Below are 23,263 nucleotides of genomic sequence, written 5' to 3' on the forward strand. Positions count from 1 at the left end.
ACTGGATTGTAAGCTAATATTTCCAAAATGAAGTTTCAATTTGGAATAAATTCTCAAATAGACACATAGAAAAAGGTACACATCCCCTTCAGATGTCTTTCATACCAGAATTAGGTAAAATTTAAATCTGAAACTAGCAAAACTAGAAATCCAAGGATTAGGCAATATGGGAAAAAATTGCAGAATTAAGAAAATAGAGAAAATCAATTTGTTAAGCCAATAAACTACTTAAATGAAGGAAATAAAATAAAGGCATTTATAATGATTCATAAATAAATCATTACATGAAGCAGATTTATATGTGGAACTAATATGTTAATAATCTACTAGTAATTTACTTTCTACTTCCCTTTTAATGCTATAAAATATTAGCTATCAGCATAACTATGTAAAAATATTTCTTAAACCGTGAGGAAGTGAGTCATGCCATGCCTATCAAAAGGGCTCAAGAAAATAAAGAAGAATAACTGGAACAGTTAATAGACTATTGTGGATTTTCCATGAGGAATAGATATTTTATCTGACAATACACAAAACTACTATAAATATATGTATTATTACATATGATGTATCCAAGACTAGATACCCTTTCATCTTTCCCACATATAGTTCATGAAAATCACTAGGAAATATTAACATGATTCAACTTCCTAAGTATCCAAAAAAGTTACTAAAACCTAAAATTACAAATGTCCTGAAGAAGCCACTGAGGTCTTCTGCGTCAAAAAATGGCTCTTTTTCTTTTAATGATATCCATATAAATTATATAATAATAAATTCATAGAAATTGTAAATTTTACCCTAGGTAGAATTGAAATAGTTTAAATTATAAGTGGCATGTGTCAGTGGTTCAAAGATGAAACTTTAACCCAACAGAGAGGATTTCATCTGATTTGGGACCTATTCTATTGTGGTCCATCCATATATAATACCCAATATCTCTTATGCTTTACTTGCCAAGCATATTTGTTTCTCCTCAACACATTTATCAAATAAATTCAGGCTCAATAAAATTGAGTAAGTTAAAACTTTTCAATGTCATAAAAATTTATTCAGCCAGTTACCTTCATAGTCATTGATATAGAAAATAACTGATTAACATAGTTACTTTAATACTTTTTCCCTCCCCAAACAATGCAAATTACAATGTTGTCATATGAAATCAAAACATTTTCTAAAACATTGTGGTTTCAATATTCCTATTTAGGACCATTTATACCAACTGCCCAGCATTACAGGTATGTTGTGGGATTCTCACAGTAAGAATTTTCTTAAGTTGTCATTGAAGTGTTACTGCAAGCTCTGCTTCTTGAATGTTAATTCATAAAATAATAAACCAGTGCCTTCATAAAGTTTCACCTGAGCTGTGACTGCACATGAAACCTGCCATCTGCTTAAGAAAAGCTCTAGAATTCAGAGAAATTTGTTGTTGTCCAGTGTAATGAATCACAAAATTAAAAGTATCTACACTAAGTTCAATATCTTTATTTTACACACTTGGAAACTGAAGAGTAAAGTCAGGTTATTAAGTAGTTAGAGAGGATATTTTAGAAAAGACTTTGAGATAGGCCATGAGAAATTATATCTTAAGAATAGAAATGAAGGAAAAGTTACAGTGTTAGAGAATTTTCAAATGAAAATACTCATGGCCTTATCTATATGTGTTAACATAATCCAAATACAGGAATTTCTAAAGAAAAGAGGCCTTTACTCTATACACATCTTACTGTCACAGGAGTTACTAACAGCTTAAGGTTTGTGATATACGTGTATATAACAAAATAACAATTAATTTGTGTGATGTCGATCTAGAATGTAAAAGAAGGCCATTTTCGAAGATCAGTTCTAATTCAAGTAAAATTAGAATCTTTAAACATTGAGAAATGTGCAAAAGGAAATATACTACAAAAAAAATATTTCCACAAACTTGAGAAAAGGGATGGCATCGTCATTAAAAAAGATGTTTTGTAGGAAAACGGTCCACAAGGTTGGAGGCTAAGAATCAAACATCAAGGAGAGGAAATCCCAATATGGTCAGCCTGCAAACCACTTTCTTGCCTCTAGTGCCTTGACCTCCAATTCCAAGTACCAAAAAGAAACCTTTTATAGAAGCACACTGATCATTGGAAATCTTGAGCACTGCCAAGTGAACAGAATATGCCACAAAACAAATGCTTGATGGCCTGAAGCAAGTCCTCTGTATTTCCTGCTGCTTCTTAAATTATTTCTGCTTCTAAAGTGGTGGGAGTTACCAATGAAAGAAAGTCTTCAAGAGTCACTGATGAAAGAAATTTTTTCATATTTTTTTTAAAAACAAATAAAGGCAAAAGGCTCAACACTAGGGAAAATTAGGAGATGTATTAAGAAAAAAATAGAGCAAAAAGAGAGAGAAAGAGAGAAGGGAACAGAGAAAGGATAAGTTTTTGTATCTCATGATTTATTTCACATATCTGTCACTCAGTAGATATTTACCAGTTGATGATGTCATTTCAGTATACATAGTCCAAGACTGAAATTCATTAATGTAAATTAGGTATTTCACAGTTAGTTTAACCATACATGCTTAACTTTTATATAATTGAAAAAGCTGATACTATAATCTTATCTGTATTGTATATTTAATTTTTGGTAAATTAAAAATTAGATAAATTCCATAATAACAAAATATATGGATATGAAACAACACAAAGGTGTAAAACACATTCAAAAAATTGTTGAAAAAAGCAGCAATTGAAGAAAAACCAAGAAACAAATTACACATAAGAAATACCATAAATTAGCATTAATGGACAAATATGCAGGGAATAGAGAGGTGCTGCATAAAAGAACAGTGAGTCAGTCTATTTATATAACTGAAATGTCAATTATTACTGCCTATTCCACCAAATTCAGACTGAGAGAAAAGATCAGCAATGATTTTAAAGTCCAGAAAGCTCTAGAGAAATTGGAATCTGTTTATAAAAGTTTAGAAAACATAAAATTGTTTTTTTGAAATATTTTATTTATTTGTTCATGAGAGACACAGAGAGGCACAGGCAGAAGGAGAAACAGGCTCCATGCAGGGATCCCGACGGGGGACTCGATCACTGGTCTCCAGGGTCACGTCCTGGGCTGAGGGCGGCGGTAAACCGCTGAGCCACCCAAGGATCCCCCATAAAATTGGTTGCGAAGCCAAAGCTGTACCACAGTTTTCCTCAGCGCATATCTTTGACAAAGTCCTTATTTTAGTAAAAGTTTATAATATTAAAAGTATTTCTCCTTAAATTTGGGATGACTGATACGATATTACACCTATTCCTTCTTGATATACTCAGTTTTCACATTTACATTTTGAATATACCTTAAACTCTTCCGAGGTTCAAAAACCTATCAGTGTTTTTATTTTTAAAAACAAGGTGGGGGCAGCCTGGGTGGCGCAGCGGTTTAGCACCTTCAGCCCAGGGTGTGATCCTGGAGACCTGGGATCCAGTCTCTTGTCAGGCTCCCTGCATAGAGCCTGCTTCTCCCTCTGCCTGTGTCTCTGCCTCTCTCTCTCTCTCTGTGTGTGTCTCTCATGAATAAATAAAATCTCTAAGAATAATAATAATAAATAAAATAAAATAAAAACAAGGTGTAAATTTGAATGTCTTCAGCTAAAGGTGGCAGAAATATTCTAATAGAGCAAACAGCTTTTTAATATTAATAAGATTTTAAAATACTTAAAAGTTACTGATGATTAAGATTTTAGACCACAGTGATTCTCAACATACAAATTACATACAAATTAATTTTGGGATCTATTTTTATTTTATTATTCTATTTTATTTTTTTATTTTTTATTTTTTATTTTTTAATGATAGTCACACACACACAGAGAGAGACAGAGGCAGAGACATAGGCAGAGGGAGAAGCAGGCTCCCCTCAGGGGGTCCAGTGTGGGTGGGATTCCATTCCTGAATTCTAGGGCCCTGAGCTGAAAGCAGAGCTTAACCACTGAGTCATCCAGGCGTCCCTGGTATCTACTTTTAAAATCAATGTTTTCTACAGAATTAATATCTTTTGAATGATTTAAAGTGGGAAGCAGCAAATTACATATAAGAAGTTTGAGCCTAAAATGATACAAACATATAATTAATTTCTCTACGAATGTCTCTACATTAACAAATGTCTCTAATTTAATATCTGTATTAAAACAAGTGGTAAGAAAGTTACAAGGCTAGTATGAGATGCATGATAAATGTAGTCATGAAAGAAAACAATTTTTAATTTAGTAGGCTCTATCAATCTAGAAAGCCATGAATATTTACTGTTCATTCCGTATGCTGAAAAACATAGAGTGTACAAAAGAAAAAGCAACATATAACAAAAGTTACTATAATTAGTATCAATATCACAATTTCTATGATTATATAATTACATCTGAAATCATGCATTTAATGGCAGTTTTATATTTCTAGGAAGAATATTAAAATAATTTATTTTCCCCTATAAAATACATATTAAAATTTTGGAAAACCACTGGCATATAGTCAAGGTCTTTATTTTGACAGCAAAATCATTTTAAAAATTTTGATATGGTGAGAAGTAACATTAGTGATATAGAAAGTTTCTGTGTATACAGAACATCCTACTTTCATGTAAATGGACCTTTTAAAAGTTCTATAATTCTACCTTTGCTATCCTATTAATCTGTGCAATCTTTATAGTTGTTTTAACTTTCTTTCACCATCTCTTAGAATCACTTAATGATTCAGCTCAGATCAGTATGAATTTACTGATTGCCTCGTCTGTTTAAACTAAATGGAAAACACAGAGGACTCTAAGTCCTCTTACAGGACTGTAAGACTCTTACAGTTTAATATTGAGAGTAGACCAATGGAGATATAACTTCTAAACAACAAGGCAAATATTGTAGTGAAGATTTTTGGACCAGGCATATGGGAAAAACAGAAGTGGGTCCCTTCAAATAACCTACTATGGTATCTCAGGAAAGGCTCCAAGGTGGCAAAATTGTAATAATTAATTTTAAAAATAGATAAATGGATAGACAGAACTCATGATAAAAGTAATAGTTAGGAAAATAGTAGGTAAACTCAACTTGGAGCCTCAGGAAATACAAAGCTATCTACCCAAAATTCCAGTGGAACTCATGCCAATTATGCTATTGATTGTGCCTTCAATAGTGTTCTCACCACCACCTTTGGGCTTTTGCATTTTATTCCCAGCCCTTCTCCACTAGGTGCTGCAAGTGAATTAAGCCCTAATATCCTGACATCCATTGTATGTCATAAATTAACTTTCCCCTTACGCATTCAAAGTGAAACTATTTATGTAGTATCCATGGGAAAATTGAGAAATGAGTCACTCACTTTATTTTCTTCTAGGGCTTTATTCTTACACAGAAGCTTGATGGAGAATGGCTGCTTAACCTATATGATGAATCGTCCTATTTAAATACTATTAAACTTTAAATCTTTTATGAAGCTTTATATTTTCTAATGACGCTAATTTTTATAATATTTCTACACATAGGTTTTGATTAAATATAAAAGGTATATGTCAAAATATATGTAAGGTACAGTACATGTAACATTTTTAATTACTGTTGAAGAAGAACTTGTGAAAAAAAGCTAGAATTAAGTATTTAGAGACCTTCTGGCAAGTACACCTAGTTTAGTGATAGCTTTTGATATCAAATTTCAAATTAAAAAATTAGAAAGTTGCCTTAATGCTGCTCTCAATTATGCCTAGATTTTGACATATTAGCACCTAGAAAATATTATCATTTTCTCACTGACATTCCACAATACAGATAATCTAATTTGTAGAAATGTACTCTTTCTCCCTAAGGGCTCAGCATGACTGTTTTTATGTTGAATGGAAAAAGGTTTTATATAAACATTTTTACTTTTTTGGGGAAAACAGTTGCCAGATCTTAACTTGGTCTTCCTCTAATCATTTCTTTCTGCTTGATTAATTTTTAAATATCCAATTTTATTTAATTTCCTTTTTGACAGAAAATTGTGCTTTATATATAATTATGTTTTCCAAAGAATAAATCCTTTTCATAACACTGATTATTTGGTATTCATGTTTAAAAAGATAGTCAAAATACCCAATTTATATTAATGAAATTTAAAAAATATTAAATTAAGATGAATAAGATTTGGAAGGGTTCTTATATTCACAATTCAAACCTCACTATTTGAAAAAATAAATTTGCATCTACTAGCACAAATTTTTAACATGCATACCAAAATAATATTTAAATTCTTCATAAAAGTATATTTGGGGTAAATCCCCAATATAGCAATTGCTGGGTCACTTGACGGGCTGAGCACTGGGTGTTATTCTGTATGTTGGCAAATTGAACTCCAATAAAAAATATACAAAAATAAATAAATAAAATAAATAAAACAAAACAAAAATAAATTCTTCATAAAAGTACTTTATGAAATAGGGCATGAAAATACCAATATGTGCCTGTGAAAATGGGTTAGGCTGATGCAAATGAAATACAAATAGAAAACTTTCAGCTGTCTACCACCTGGGCTTTGTTATTTGTTATACATAATTTTGAAGCAACAACTAATACATTGTTCAGTTAAATTCACTTCTATTTCCTGATTGGTCTGATAACCATGTACATTTTAATCCAAAATATGCATAATAATCCTTTGTATATTGCTATAGCTCTATAAGGTACAGAAAAATGGCATTTGGCCCTACAAGCATTGAGGAAGACAAATAGTAGATCTTTAGAAACTCAGTGATAACCATAAAACAAGCACTTGTCCATTTTTTTAATGTATTGGAAAGTAACTTAGCACCTACCTGTTGTATAAGGAAAAGTAGCAGATCTTCATTCATACCTCTTTTTTGCTGAAAAGGCTTAATTTTTAACTAATATTGCAAGTTTTTAAAATGTTTATATGCCATATTTTGTGAGACAAGAAAAAACAATGCCACATAATCATATATTACCTTTTTCAATATGCATCCTTTTTGATTCATGTCCCATATCATGACCAGCCAAATCTCCCTCTTTGGGTCCAGGGAGTACATTTGGTGATAAACCCATCAGCATCTGGTTCATGGACAACCCATTCTGATGGACAGCTGTCAAGCCCAAAACAAAAGAACAAAGACAAAACATCATAACATACAATGTTCCAACAAATTAATTAAACTCATTTGGACTCAAAAATAAATAAAATATAGTAGTCGAAACTAGCACTGTTATCTATCTCTAATAACACTAAGAATTGATAACCATGATAATTCTTAAAGATAAGCAGAAAAACACTGGAAATGAAAATATTTTATCTTGTTTTTTTATTTCACAATGAATATAATTTTTTAAAATATATCTGGAATATTTCTGAATGGCCATACCACTACAATCACTAAAAGTTGTTAACTTTCAACAAATTAAAGCACTAACATAACTGATTCAATATTCATATCCTATTCTGGTCAATAAAACACGAGGTTTCACAAATACCAAAGTATTTCTTTAAAAATTGGATTTCAACTCAAACTTGAAAAAACAGGGGTACCTGGCAGCTCAGTAGTTAAGCACCTGCCTTTGGCAGAGGTCATGATCTGGAGCCCAGGGTCCTAGGCTTGAGCCCTGAGTTGGGCTCCCTGCTCAGCAGGGAGTATGTTCGCTTGTGCTCTCTCTTGCTCGCTCTTTCTCAAATAAATAAATAAAATCTTAAAAAAATAAATAAATAACTTGAAAATACAAGTACCCAATTAATATCTATTGAATAGTTGAATGAATAAAAATAGTAATTGCTTTCTTGAACTATTAACAATAACCTGTCGCTTTCTTGAACTATTACCAATAACCTGACACTATTAAAGTAATAAAGTACATGACAAAACACCTGTGTGATTTTCAAACTCCAGTCAATAAACTTCTTAATAAATTGCCCATGAAAATCATGGCTTTGTGCAAAAAACTGGATGAATGCTTATTCCATAAAAACCTTCTCTGGAAAAAAGAGATTTTTTCTTTTTGGAAAATATCATAAGACTATATTAGGAATTATCATTTGGAAATCACCATAGCAATAATTGTGTGAGGGAAGTATCTTTAACAGATGATTCTTAAAGGAGTGGAATTGAAGTTTGATGAAAAATATATTTATATAGTCTTAATATATCTCCTCACAAGACTTATTATTATTACTTATCATCTACAAAGTTTTTAAAAAAAAGAGTAACTTTACAGTCGAGAAATCTGGTAGTCACCATCTTTACCAAGAGCTAGTTATGACAAGTATTGGAGGAATATCGTATGTTTCCTGGAATGATGCCCTGAGAAGGACATACTATCATGCCTCTGTGATTCCTGCCAAAAGATTCATAATTTAAATCTAATCATGAAAGAACAAAAACATCCAATCTGAAGGAAATCCTACAAAATTAGTGACCTATATTCTTAAAAAAAAAAGTCAACATACTGAAAGACAAAAAAAATTAAGAACTGTTCCAGATTAAAAGAGACTAAAGGATTATGACAAATAATTGCAACATGGGATCCTGGATTGACTTTTGGGCCAATAAAAAAAATATTTTGCTATTAATAATATTAGAAAAAATACATATAGTGGTAAGAAAGTTGATGAAATTTGAAAAAGATTTATAGTTTAGAGAATAGTACTATAATAATCTTAATTTCCTGATTCTGATCATTGTTCTGTGGTTATGAAAGAGAAATTCCTTGTTTTGAGAAAATCAACAATGACATATTTGAGGTAAAGGAGCATGATGTCCATGTCCATGATACAGTCATTGGGGTGACATTATGCCTTTATCAAGGTTACCTCTTTCAGAGACACTGATGATTATGTGAATCTGAGTGACGAATGTGAAATAATTCTTTGTACTATTTTTGAAATGTCTGTTTGGTCTAATTTTCAAAAAAATATGTTAAAATATGTATCTACCTGAACATGTATTTGCATATATGCATATGTGTGTATATGCATTCATGTGTGTGCATGTGTACACACTTCCACTTGGACAATTATGGTAGTCCAAGCATGCAAAAATTTCTTTGTTCTATCAAGAATTTACAAAAAAGAATACAATGATTAATTTAAAACATGAATGTATGGCAAAATTCTTTCAAATTGTTCCCTATCTGCCCATAATTTCCATTTAAGTCTTGTGAAAAAATATTTTTCTTTCTCTGGAAGGACAGTGTCTTTTCAATGATGACATCGTATAAAAGCTTTACAAATGAAACCAATATGCATCATGAAATTTCTGATTTTAGTGTTAGCATTGTACATAAGCATGGAGAAATTATTTTAGATGAAAAATGGTTTGAGGTTGTGGGAGCCAAGATTTGCCAGCCATGGAAAAATGTCATTGGTTTGGAAATAGTTATATTCAGCTTTATTAATACACAGTTATCATCATCTCTTACAAAATTAGGGAAATATGTTTTAGACAGGCCAAATCAAGTATTCATATTTAGAATTATGTTGAACGATACACTATTTAACTATTAGCCATTTTAAAAATAATGGTATTACATACAATTTAACCTAGAATTTGTTATCTATCTCAATAGCATCCATAGAAAGGATTTCTGTTTATACAAATGTTCCTTTATGATTACAAAGTCACTTTCTAGCAAATATTTTCCTATTATAAAAATAATCTCAACAACCAAATAACTTCAGCAAGTTATGTGTAATTAGATGAAGTTTATACTACAAATATGATTTCTTAACATAAACTAAATCCTGGAAAGGATACAATAGAAATTGATTTTGTCAACCAGCACAATCACTGTTAATATGTTCATTGTATTGGAAAAACAATATTAGATTCTTGACACGAAATACAGATACAAAGTAACCAGTTAATTAAGTGGCATTTTTAACTTTACTCTTCATTTTTTTGGTTAAATGTTTGAAAATATGATCATGAAATAAAATAGAGCCCCTATTTTTGAGAATTTAACAATAATAATTTCTGACAGTAATATGCATCATTGATTTCCTAATTCAAATCCTAAAATTCAAGCAATTTAAAATTCTTCAATCCATTGATCATCAGAACGACCAAGACTTTTTTCTTAAATGAATTGTTTTGAATTCCATTTCTTTTATTCCTCTTTCTGGTTATGTTTATCGATGCAAAGGTGAATTCTGATAATTGATACATTTCCAAACCTGGCAGGGGGTGGGACTGAGGAATAAAGTTGAGTATCACAGCCACTAGATAACTGTGAGTTGGAGGTGTTTACTTCAGAAACTAATCGGGAAGGTTACTTTCTCTGTTTCATTGCTCAGACCTTTATGTGTGGCATCAAAGAGAGGGAGTTTATATCAGAACCTGTTAATGTAGCACCATACCTCATGATATTGCAAACTGGGAAACATAATTTTGAGAGATGGCTATTGCTACAGAGCTTCAGAACATGATACATCTGAGATCTATTTGGAATGAGGGCATTTTGATTAGAAAAGCCAGCTGCACCTAATAAAGTTTAGAACGGTGACAAGTAAAAGTATGAGACCTACGGATTCTGTCAGAAGAGCTCTCGGTCCGGGCCGGGGAGCTGGACACGCTGCTGCTGCGATGTGATGAAGGGTGGCTGCCAGGCCTCCGGCCCTCCTCCAGAGAGGGGGCAGGCGAGGGGCTGTCTGGGACGCGCTCCTGCGGCACCACGGGAAGCAATTGGGGGAGAAAAGATGTAAATACATGGGAACTGTACTTAATGAATGTTGATTTCTTGTTCATGCAGTACAAAAGAAATGTAAAGGAAATAAATTCATCTTTCATTGGCATTTTCGCCTTTTTATCTCCTGCGAAGCTAAAGGAGGGAAAGACTAGTTAGGACACTGGTTCTATGGGTCTATGGGCATGCAGTAACAGCAAATGTCGATTCCCCTCTCTGGAGACAAAAGAGAGGCCAAGGGAGACAACCCTTTTAGAACCCATTAGACAACAACAAAGTAACAGAACAGGGCAGGTTCCAATTCTAGACAATTATCAACTTAAAGAAATCTCTATGTTCTATTGCTTCAGCAAGTGTCTAAGGATCATTTAACACACAAATTATCAATGTGACAGACCATAATAATAACACTAGAGGGGTTATTAACAGCTTTTTCATCATGGCACTGCTCTGGACACACCTGGATGGTCACATTTTAAGGCATCCTAGAAATCAATTATTATTTAACATTGGAATAATTTTGTTGATTCTAATAATTTGCAGACCACCTGCTTCTCCAAGTTCCAATTCAGCCACATATATGTATTAGGGGAAATTCATGAAATATATATTAGTTGTATCCCAGGGAAACTTGGTGTCATGTTTCCTGATACTATTGTTAACACTGAGGTCTCACTCCACATCTCTCCTGCCAAGCCCTGAACCTTCCCCATTAGACTAATGTGCAAATATATCATATAACTGTCTCCAATGAACTTCTATAAATGGAGTTACAGATTAAGAAATAAGATACTCCACTTATTAACATTTTCTTCTTTGAGCAACAAGATATTTATACCTTCAGATATCAAGGCACATAGGCCTCGAAGGACTGTCTTTTCAATAATTAATATTTGAAAGGTTAGAAGTAAACTAAATGATACGCAATAAATCAATAAGTAATTCCTTATTCAGTTGAAAAAATGCAAGTATTAAAAAAGCAGACTTTAAAAACTTTAAAGGAAAAAAGTTCTAAGATCTAATTGACTTGTGGGACATCAACTGACCAGTGAGAATGAAGGTGATACGTATCATTGGTGTCAGAGCTTTGAATAGCCTGGTGATGGTTCCCAGTCCTGTTCTGCATTAGAATCACTAGGGAAGTTCGTAACATGTCTACACCTGGGCTTTCCTCCCAGAGATTCTGGTTTACTGAGTATTAGCGGTTGAACTGTGTCCCCAAGAGGAATGAAGTCCTGATCCTCAGTACCTGTAAATGTGACTTCATAGGGAAAAAGAGTCTTGGCAGCTGAAATTAGTTAAAATGAGGTGATACTAGAGTGGGTTTTTATTCCAACAAAACTGGTGTCCTTACAAGAAGACATTGTGAAGATCGAGAGACAATGTCATGTACTGAGGTAGAGATTGCAGTTATGCAGCTGCCAGCCAACAATGCCAAGGATTTTCAGCCACCACCAGAAGCTGTGGAGGGGCAAAGGAGGATTCTACCTAGAGGCTCAAAGAGAGCATGGCAGTCTGACCTCTTGATTACAGACCTCTAGTCTCTAGAAATGTGAGACATCTGTGTAGTTGTGTAAAATAACTGTGATATTATCAGTTATTTTTCCCAACTAAATAAATCCTAACTTCTTTTTTAATAGATTTTAATTATATATTTGAGAGGGAGAATGAGCAGGGTGAAGGACAGAGAGAGCCCAATGTGGGGCTCGATCCCTGAACCCTGAGATCAGGATCTGAGCTGATGGCAACTGCTTAACCAACTAAGCCACCCAGGCGCCCCAATGGAGTATACTTTTAAATGATATGAGTTCTTTAGTCTACATGAAAAACAAATGACCTAAGTTTCTAAGAAATACACATTTGATTTAAAAGAATAGAGAAGTCACATCTGGATGCTGAAAGTTACTTCCTATCTTTTAATTATAATTTTAAAAGCAGCTGGTATTATAAATCCTTTTTCTTAACATTCACCTCTACCCTAAACTATGAAGCACACTATGCATTTATTATGTGTTCAGTTTAACGAGTTCTGTCAAGATCTAGAACATTCTCATAACCCCAGAAGGATTTCTCCTGTTCCTTTCCATTCAATTCCTCCCAGTTCCCATAAGCAACCACTTTCTGAATTCTATTACCATAAAATAGATTTGCTGGTTCTAGAATTTCATAAAAATGAAACCATACAGAACACACTTCGTGCCTGGCTTCTTCTTCACAACAATTTTTTTTTTTTGAGATTCATCCATGTTATTACATATGTCGTTAGTTTATTCTTTTCTACTGCTGAATATATTCAACTGCACAAATATCCCACAATTTGTTAATCCTCTCACCGCGCCCCACCCCAAATGGCAATTAGGTCATGTTCTTAACTACTTGAAACAACAGTGCGCTTAATGTGTCTTTCAAGTAGCTGCTCAGATATGTCTTGAAGGAAGTGTTCTTAATCACTTATGTATAATACTGTATAGAATTCTTTTAAAGTCTTAATCGCTTATGTGTAATACTGTATAGAATTCTTTTAAAGTCTGCATAAATGTATTAATAAGTTAAGCTAATGCTAACTGCATAAATGACCAGAGATATACTATAAGGAGTCTAACCTTGATTTCTAAAAAATCTAATAAATAGGCACATGAGTTTGTCTAAACTTGAAAGGTAATTCCTAGTACATCTGGTTCTCAATATCTGGATTACACGAAAGTACATGGTATGTATTTGAAAACGACCATTTTATATTTTTAACTGACAAATTTTCTAACTTAACCATTCTATTTTCTTCAAAAAGTCAGTGATATCAATGTTTATTCATCACTGCATTTTAATATTTCTCATAATAGTTATGTATGTGATCATATATGCAGTGGCACATGTTTGGATGCACAGAGATAAAGTGCAATCTTGAAATAAATCAATCCCTCTGAAGTCATTTTGCAAGTCTTGAGTTTCCTGTCATAATATATTTCTTACTAGTGCTAATGGAAAGCATGAGAAACTGATTTTTTCCTGAGATATTTAACTCATAAAATACTAGCAACAATGATTATGCCATTAAAAACAATTAGGTGTTTTATTTTCCACAAAGTATAAAAATCATTTCATTAGTCAATATGTCAAAGCTTTCCTTGATGATTCTTTGCATTCATGCATTATTCACTTATTCATTTATACATTCAAAATACTCTAAAACATCATATAATAAACCAGCTAAAAAATAAACTGGATTTAAATCTAATGTATAATACATCTTGAAAGCATAATTTAAGGTTTATAAAATGTAGGTGAAATTGTATTTAATATAGCTTTAGTCTATTTTTCCTTTAGTTATAATTGTTTGTCTAAGAACAAAGGACAAAGACAATACTTAATACTTTCGTTTAAAGAAAATATTTTAATTTATGCAAATTTTATTATTTAAAAGCCAAGTATTCAATTGAAACTTTCTATAAATTGAGACACAACATATTCAGTCATTTCACTTAATGTATAATTTCAATCTTTGGAACGTGATGTATTGTTCTTTGAAGAATTTCATTAAAGTAAAATCCACTGAGCAAGTAAGATTTGAATACATTGTTGCACAATAAATTAATTTATTTCAACAGCTTAATTCTTTTATCATATTTATATGCTTGCCTTTCCAGAGTATGCTATAAGATGGAGAATAATGGAGACAGTAAAGAATTGCTTAGGAGAGAATCTCATAATTATTACTGAAACAAAATAGATAATGAGTTTTATTCAGACATAATAAGAAAGAAGCAGTTCAATGTCTATAGGGAAACTATGTAAACTGGATTTATCATTTCATTTGTGTAATACCCTTTAACCTCCAAGATGGGGCTGAAGTAGGACAAAGGGGAAGAATATTTAATTTAATATTTCAACACACTGCTTTATAGTCCTGCATCATAACTCCACCAATCAATAAAACACAATCCTTTGCAATGTTCCATCTTTATAAAACCAGCCACAATAATAAATGAAAATTTAAGAGGAATACCCTCTCACAAAAAAAAGGTCATACTAATAAACTAATGGTAGCAGAATAACAATAAAGAAAAAGCTGCATTTATTGCCTCTGGGCAGAACAAGAAGTATTAGTCTCTCAGATAATTCAGAATCAAAGGTAGAATTCCAAACAATGTATTCCAAAATTCTAAACTAAAAGGTATAAAATGTTCAGTATTACACATGTGCAGTTGAATGTTTAAAAATTACATTGTCTCAGCTGCCTCCTCTCCATCACAAAATGCATTATATTTTATCAGATTAAATTTTTTTAGTTAAGTCAAAATAATCACAACTCAATTGCAATTGATTTCTCTAAAGAATTATTTCATTTAGCTTTACTTTATGTTACTATCTTTTTAATCATCTGAATTTTCATGTTTATCAGTCAGAGATTCCATCACGGAATATGTTATAGAAGTGGGGAGAAGATATTTCTAACATTAAATGTTATCTTGATATAACTTTTAATTCACAAAATTGAAGTTGCCTAGTACTTTTTTTAACCCAAACTCATAAGCTTTAAGACAACTCAAACTTAAATTCATTTATTTACAGACTATTTACTGAACATCTAATACATGTTGGTGTCCCAGGCTCTGGTTATATGTAAGTAAACAGAATTGATGAAAATCCTTTCCCTTATGGAGCGTCTATCATAAAACAGAAAATGTAAGTGGAGTCCAGAATCTTATGTGTACACTGATTAAGCATGACCTCTAAATTCCCTTGTTCTTGAAAAAAAATTGCTCAGAGGAAACAAATAGTAGAAATGGGATTCTGGATTTGGGAAAATGTTAAAAAGTAATTCTGGAAGACATAGTAAATGATGCTAATAATACTTACATCTGATAGAGAATCAGGCAGGCACCATCAAAACTCCATGACTCAAAGTTCTAATGTGAGGCTTCAAGGGATTTTTACCTAGCTCTTTTTATTTGTTTTGGTGGTGATACACAAGAAACACTTAATGTTGCTAAATGTGAAACTGGTAGGACCCATGAGTATAATCATAAACAACTTAGTTTTATTCTCCTACTGTCTCCTCAAACTTATTCAGCAGCAGTAGAGGACTGTATTTTTTCCCTGCATCTATATGAAGATTCAGGAAGCCTCATGATTTCAGATTACAATTTGTTAGTATAAAGTCCTACGGTTACTTTAAACAACAACATACAGTCTTGACTCAGGGATTATATAATTCATCCTGGTGTAGTAATAAATACTAGTATCTTAAAGAAAAGATAGGATTTCCTCCTTTCCCATACTCAAGAAAGGGGGAGTAATCCTTAAGGGTGTAATTCATCTCTATGTTCCTCGGTACCCTGAATGTCCTACATAGTTAAATCTGGATCCTTGATTCAAGCTGAGCTTGAGGCGAGACTACTTCATAGATAGTGTTGCATGCCTCCATGCATATAAATGTCTGCTTGGTTGCATTTTATGGTGCTGGCCCCCACTGATGACCATGGCCGAAGTGCCACTTCATTAAGACTGGCAATTTGGTGACATTCTAAATATATCATTCCTTATTCTTTTTTTGGCTGGAAGATTTGTATGAACAGAAAATTCCCCTAGTGAATTAATGGTAATCCTGAGGAACAGTTTGTATGGGAAAGCCAGGAAAATGCTTGATTCCACCCTTTTATTTATCCTTTGTTTAAACCTTTATTTGTCCTTTAAAATAATCAATTCCCTAGATTTCAAAGGTGAACTCAGTTCGTTTTTTTTAATATTATTATGAACTTATGGGTTTAAATATCTGTGATTTGTTTAAATACACTGCTGTAGGGTATACTTAGTGTTGGTTATGTTTTAATACCTTCTTTTTCTGTGAGCATCCTTTTCACATTTAATATCAACACCCAAATAAACATTAAGAGAATATACTTTACTTTTATTCTCATCCAATTAAAATTATATGAAGCCATTTTTTGTGAAAAATGTCTAAAATTAATGCATGCATCTAGAGTTATTTATGATTGCCCCAAAATAAACTATTCTGTACCTAAAAACAAACATAAGGGACATGACTTTGCTCTAGGATTTTCATGTACTTTGAGAATCAGGTCACTCTGGTTCTAGTTTTTATAATATTTAAACATTTTAAACTTCCTGCACAAAAAGTCCTATTTACCAATATAGTACATTGAGGACCTACTTTGAGGAAAAGTATTAGAGAGTGGAAATTTATACATTGTATTTAATTTTTTTCAATGTTTAATTTTTTTAAATTAGAATGTCATAAAATGTCTCTGCTTCTATCTCTCTCTCTTTCTCTCTCTCTCTCTCTCTCTCACACACACACAGACACAAGAGTGTGGTGGAGAAGACTAAAAAATTTAAGTCATATTCCTTGTTCTCAGAAAACCCTGCAATACTGCATAAGAGAAAGATGTTTACTCAAGAATGTAGAATAACTTGAATATTGCCAAATTTCTTGAAAAGAGTTCTATTCTATCCCTAAAAAAAAAAATGAAATCTGAAAAAAATGCATTTAAAAATCTGCTTTGTATACCACTGTACTACAGCCCCCAACCCCTACCCCCCAAAAAACAAACTGCAGTGCTTTTATTAGGTGAAGAGGGCTAAACAAGAAAAAAAAAGTACTTACTTTACAATTCTGACTCTATTTCAAAAGCTTGACACACATTTCTTATAAGATTCTAGAACTTACTTTTAAATAGATGATTATGAATATTTGGGGAGATAATGGGAGAAGATAATGTCAGTGTACAGAAACTTCTAATGTTATTTATAGACACTAATTTAATCAATGCAACAACCTGATGAAGAAGGAATGTCATTAATCCCATTGTGCAGGGAAAAAACAACAACAACAACAACAACAACAACAACAACAAAAACAGAGATATTAAGTAACTTGTCTAAGGTCACATGACTAACAGGTGGCAAAACCCAAGAAGTCTTCCTCCATAATCTATTCTAAACCACTGAAATATATTGCCTTTCTTTTTTTAATTTTATTTTTTTCAACAAGAACCATTTTTTTCTAAGTCCTTATGATATCATTGTGAATTTATTAAATAAAATGTGAGAAAATTATTGATTCATTCAGGGAGATTTGGGGTTACTTGATGAATGATACCTAAAGAGAATCAATTAGTAGAACATTTCAGCCTATTAGGAATTCTCTAATGACAAGAGGAATTGATCTCTTGATTTATACTGTTTATTTTCATCAGTGATTTAAGGTAGTACAAGTAATACATCCTTTTACAATTTGGAAATGATACAAAGATTATATAAATAGCTAAGATGATAGTTTAGAATGTTAAGATTCAAAAGTATCTGAAGAGGAGGCTTCTAGTTATGGATTGAATATGTCATGGGAATAAAAGTCACAGTATTCGGAATATAGTCAATGATATTGTAATAGTGTTGTATGGTGACAGATGGTAGCTACACTTGTGATTGTAGCATGATGTATAGAGAAGTTGAATACCATGTGTACTGAAACTAATATAACACTGTGTGCCAACTATATTCAAATAAAAAAATAAGCATATAAGGAGCCTAAATCAGTAGACTGTGGAATATACTTAATGTGGATAAATGCAAATTCCTAGTAAAACTAAAAGTAAAAAAAAAAAAGAACTGGCTCAGTAAAATTTTGTGTTGAAAGGCATGAAATTATACTGAGTCATGTATTCAACTAGCAAAATAGTTTTATGAATTATGACTACATTTATAAACTATTATCCAAATTGAGGCATATGTTAATTCCAGTGTCTACTCACTGGCCTATTCAGTTCTAGAAGATTGTATGGGAGAGGTTGGAGAAAAGAGAGTGATTTAAAAAAGATCAACCAAGAAGCTTGATGAGGAACGGTCAAAGTAAATTAGAATATTTGGTCTGGAAGGAAGAAACACTATAGATACTAGAGCAGAGATTTATTTAAATGGCTAGCACACAGAAGAATTAGCAGACCTTTTCTCTTCCAAGAGAATGCAATAAAGTTAAGGTAGATGCTAATGTGGACCATCCTTACTCTTGAATTTACTGAAAATAGAAGAGACTTCCCACAAAAGCTTAGATAAATAAAAGTGGGTAGGAAGTAGGCAAGAATCATTTGTCCACCATGGGGAAAGCTGGATTATATGCCATCTGATATCTCAAGTCTATGTCTCTTCCTTCATAACATTAAACAGCAAAAATACATGAGTCTCACAGATACGTAATAGACTAATACAGAGCCTATAGTAATTTAACTTACAGGCAATTGGCTATTAGGGATTTAAATTAGAATGATCGTCTAAACAGTATATGACCATTTCCTCCTCAAAGTTATCTTACTAAATTATTTCCAGTAGTCCAAACCAATCAGCAGGAGAAAATTTAACACTTTAAATTTAACACTTTGGCAGATTCCATCATGAAGGCTTGCATTTGAAGCAAGAAACAAGGGCAGCCCGGGTGGCTCAGTGGTTTGATGCCTGCTTTTAGCCCAGGTTGTGATCCTGGAGACCCAGAATCAAGTCCCACGTTGGGTCCCAGCATGGAGCCTGCTTCTCCCTCTGCCTGTGTTTCTGCCTCTTTCTCTGTGTGTCTCTCATGAATAAATAAATAAAATGTTTTAAAAAAAATATAAATTTCCCTTACAAAAAGGTAACTTCTTAAAAAAAAAAAAAAAGCAAGAAACAATGCTATAGTGGTACTGTCTTCATCTATGTAATTTTCTTTTATTCAATCCTTTTATTTTTCAACATCAAATCCTGGGGCTCCATCGTGTTGAGAGTTTAGTTTTAGCTGTCTCAATTATCCACAGCCTGATTCAATGTGTTTGAGTTAATAGGAGCTCTAATGCAGGTATCAGCAATTTTTTTCGGTAAAAAGTCAGCTAGTAAATACTTTATTTAACTTTGCTTTGTATGTGAAAGTAGCCATAGACATTATATAAAGAGTGTAGCTAAGTTCAGACATATTTTATTTATGGACACTAAAATTTGACTTTCATATAATTTTCATGTGTCACAAAAGATTCTCCTTCCTATATGTTTTCCCCACCCACTTAAAAGTGTAAAACCAGTCTTAACTCACAATCCGTGCCCAAAACTGGGGATATGGGGTGAATTTTGGACCCTGCTCCACTGAATGTACTGGTATCTACATTCTCATAAATAGGTTTATGAGAAAGTCATTGAAGCTCCTTTACCTCCTAGAAACAAGTAAGGACAGAATGCTTTAAAATAGGTAACTCTGAGGGCATTGTTTTCACTTCTCTTCTGTCCTATGAATTCTTATTGCCATTCTCATGGAGGTTGAGTTACCATTTTAATTCTTGTCATTACTGTCAAAAAATGTAAATGGTACATTCCAGCACATGAAAACCCCTCAAACTTCTATTTTTCTCTTCAAAGGCTATTTCTCTTGTTTTATGATTCCTACAGATGGGGGTAAATCTTTGGTATTTAACATTTCACTTTTAATCAGCCTTCATAATTAGAACCTTTTCAGGCAAACAAAGTTGCAAGCACTATTCTAATTGCCCACTTGGGCCCCATACTATTTAATGTGACATAGGAGTCAAACATTTCCTTTGGGGAAAATACAACTTCCCCCAAATTAAGTTTAACTAATATATATCATGGGAGTTTACTAAACACTGTGCTATAAAGTCTACTATATATAAATTTAGGCAGGCTGATGTATTAAATTGTTTTCCCTAATATTTGGAATTCTACAAAAAACCTATTTCTCATCCTTATTCCCTGAGGCCATACCCTCAATTTTTCTCAGGCCTAAATATTTTTTTTTAACCAAAAATTATTAGCATTGTCTCATGCTTTTCTTGAAACATGTTTCTTCTCTGTGATTTTTACCTCTCAGCATCAAATCCGAAAATATTTAGGTGGCCAGCCTCAGAGGTAAGGGGCAGATAGGCTCTTCAGAACTTCCACAATGGCCGACGGAGCTTTACTCTGATGTTGGCAATTAATACTACCAGCTTTTTTTTTTTTTAATTAATGATACATACAACTGAAAAATTATCAGCTTTTATTTTCTCTAATCATTCTTAATTAGAGCCATTGTTTCTTATTTAGCTGCTATGATCATTTATACCACCACTGTATTCAAAAGTCCAGAATTTCCTCTAATCTATCCATAGCCAAGTTTCTGAAAATATTTGCCCCAAGAGACTAGGAAATGGGATATCACTATAATGTAGGAGGGGCTGGCACACATTTCAAGACACAGAGCTCCATCCCTTTCTTATTACCTTTTTGCATATTTCCTTCCTTTCTCCCTATCTTTCTCCTTTCCACTCCTAACCTTAATTTAAGAAACCACAGGAATGTTGCTGACTTTTCAATAATCCACACTGTTTTCTAAAGATGCCTTCCAGAGGAAACCCAACTGCTTCCTCCTACTTACCTAAACTGACAACTGGGGATTTATTAAAGGAAGTTTCAGTATTTAAGTATTCTAATTAACATTCAATACAACACAAACTCTTTTAAAAATATATCTGTATTGAAAAAATAAAATAAATCAAGTTTCCTAATGTAACTAGAGTCTTTCAAATCCATATATATAATGTATATGTATTATAATTATAAAATTATATAATTATAAAAATTCCCAGTTTCAAGAGTGAAAATTATAACTAAAAAAATGAGAATAATCACATTCTACTAATACTTAATACCTTTTGTTTTCCTTTTAAATAACTATTGAACTAAAAAAAATAAAATAAAATAAAATAACTATTGAATAAATAACTATTGAACTAAAAAAATAAAATAAAATAAAATAATTTCAAGAGTGAAAATTATAACTAAATTTAAAAAAATGAGAATAATCACATTCTACTAATAATACCTTTTGTTTTCCTTTTAAATAACTATTGAACTAAAAAAAATAAAATAAAATAAATAACTATTGAGTACAATGGTAGGAACATTTAGGCTTTTTATTTCAGCCAAAAATCTCCCTCTCATTCACTTCAGTGAATGAGGCAATTAGAATGTCGAATTCTGTAATAAGTATTACCAAAATGATCATACATTGAATTATGCAGTGACACTTTGATTAACAAATTCTTTGGTAACAAAGAAACTCTTAAAGTCACTTAGAGTAAAGAAGAATTTTTAAAAGTTATCTGCTCAGTTCTTGGCTGATGACAATGTAGCATTCATTGACATTTTCTCAGCTAAAGATTTTTAAGAAGTTGATTAGAGTGTTCTGTGATATATACATATATATATATAAAATCTTCCTGGTATGGATACTTTGAAATATGATATGAAGGACTAATACACATCTTTTTTATAGAGCATTATAAGAAAAATTGCTATTAGCATATTATTCAATATTCTATATAAGTAGTCACAAGGCCTTTATTTTTTTAATGTATAATGACATTATCCATCATTATAGTATCATACAGAGTTTTTCATTACCCTAAAAATTCCTTGTGCTCTCCCTATTCATCCCTGCCCTACCCCCTGACAACCACTGATCTTTTTAGTATCTCTAATAGTTTTGCCTTTTCTAGAGTATCATACACTTGGAATCATATACTGTGTAGTCTTTTCAACCTGGTACTTCCTCCATGACTCATGAGTAATAAAGTTCTCTATTTTAGTTTTTCTTATGGTCTGTTGTTAGGGCATGGCTTACCATTAGGTACCCTATATTCCACTTAATAAATATTAATTTAACAAAGTCATAACATATGGAGGTACCACTTTTTCAGCCTTTCACTTACTGAAAGACATCTTGAAAGACATCTTGCTTCCAAATATGGGCAATTATTTTAAAAAAATAGCTGCTATAAATATCCATGTGCAAGTTTTTGTATAGACATAAATTTTCTACTCCTTTGAGTAAATACCAAGGAGCTAGCAAAATACACAATTTTATGGTGAGAGTATGTTTAGTTTTGTAAGAAACCACAAAACTGTCTCCCAAAATGGCTATATTTGTTTGCATATTTATCAGTAATGAATGAGAACTGTTAACAGGTCTTTTTATGTGAGACACATTCCAGAGGCTCCCTTAAACTCAAGTGTATTATATTCAGAAAAAAGGGAGTAATGATTATGTCAGATAAGGTTGAGCATGAGGTATCTTTTACTTAGTTTAAAAATTAATAATATATTCTAACAATCCACTTGAAGTAATTTAAGTACACATTATAAGTGAAAAGTATACACATATACATTTCACATGTGTATATATGTATACACATATACATATACCCCACAAGGGTGTACACAAACGCTCCCCAAACAAAGGAAGAGAGAGAGAGAAAATTGTGTATACACACGTGATTTCTGTATAACAATAATGTTATCTTCACATGTAGTGTATTTTTGAATTTTATCATTTTGTTTAGTTTTTACACCTACATTGCATTACCTATTTTTGTATATTGAATAGAATCAGAAAGATTGAGTCACACACCCAAGGCAACACAGCTATTAAGTGGCAGACTCATAATTTAATACTTCTTGTCTTCTAAAAACAAATCAAGTACTTTTCCACACCTTGAGGCTCATAACACCACATGCACTTATACACACACACACACACGCCCTCAT

At 32.2% G+C, this 23,263-nt stretch overlaps 1 protein-coding gene across 1 annotated transcript in view; it reads right to left on the reverse strand.

The window, feature by feature from the left end:
- Positions 1-23,263, reverse strand: part of DACH1 (dachshund family transcription factor 1) — a 419,184-nt gene that overhangs the window by 106,151 nt on the left and 289,770 nt on the right. The window contains exons 5-6 of the mRNA XM_026017695.2: positions 10,527-10,662; positions 6,964-7,098 (exon numbers count right to left, since the gene is read on the reverse strand). Of these exons, the coding sequence (XP_025873480.2) occupies positions 6,964-7,098; positions 10,527-10,662 (271 nt within the window). The remainder of the gene's footprint in view (positions 1-6,963; positions 7,099-10,526; positions 10,663-23,263) is intronic.

Source organism: Vulpes vulpes, chromosome 6 (assembly GCF_048418805.1).
Source record: "Vulpes vulpes isolate BD-2025 chromosome 6, VulVul3, whole genome shotgun sequence".
NCBI lineage: Eukaryota > Metazoa > Chordata > Mammalia > Carnivora > Canidae > Vulpes > Vulpes vulpes.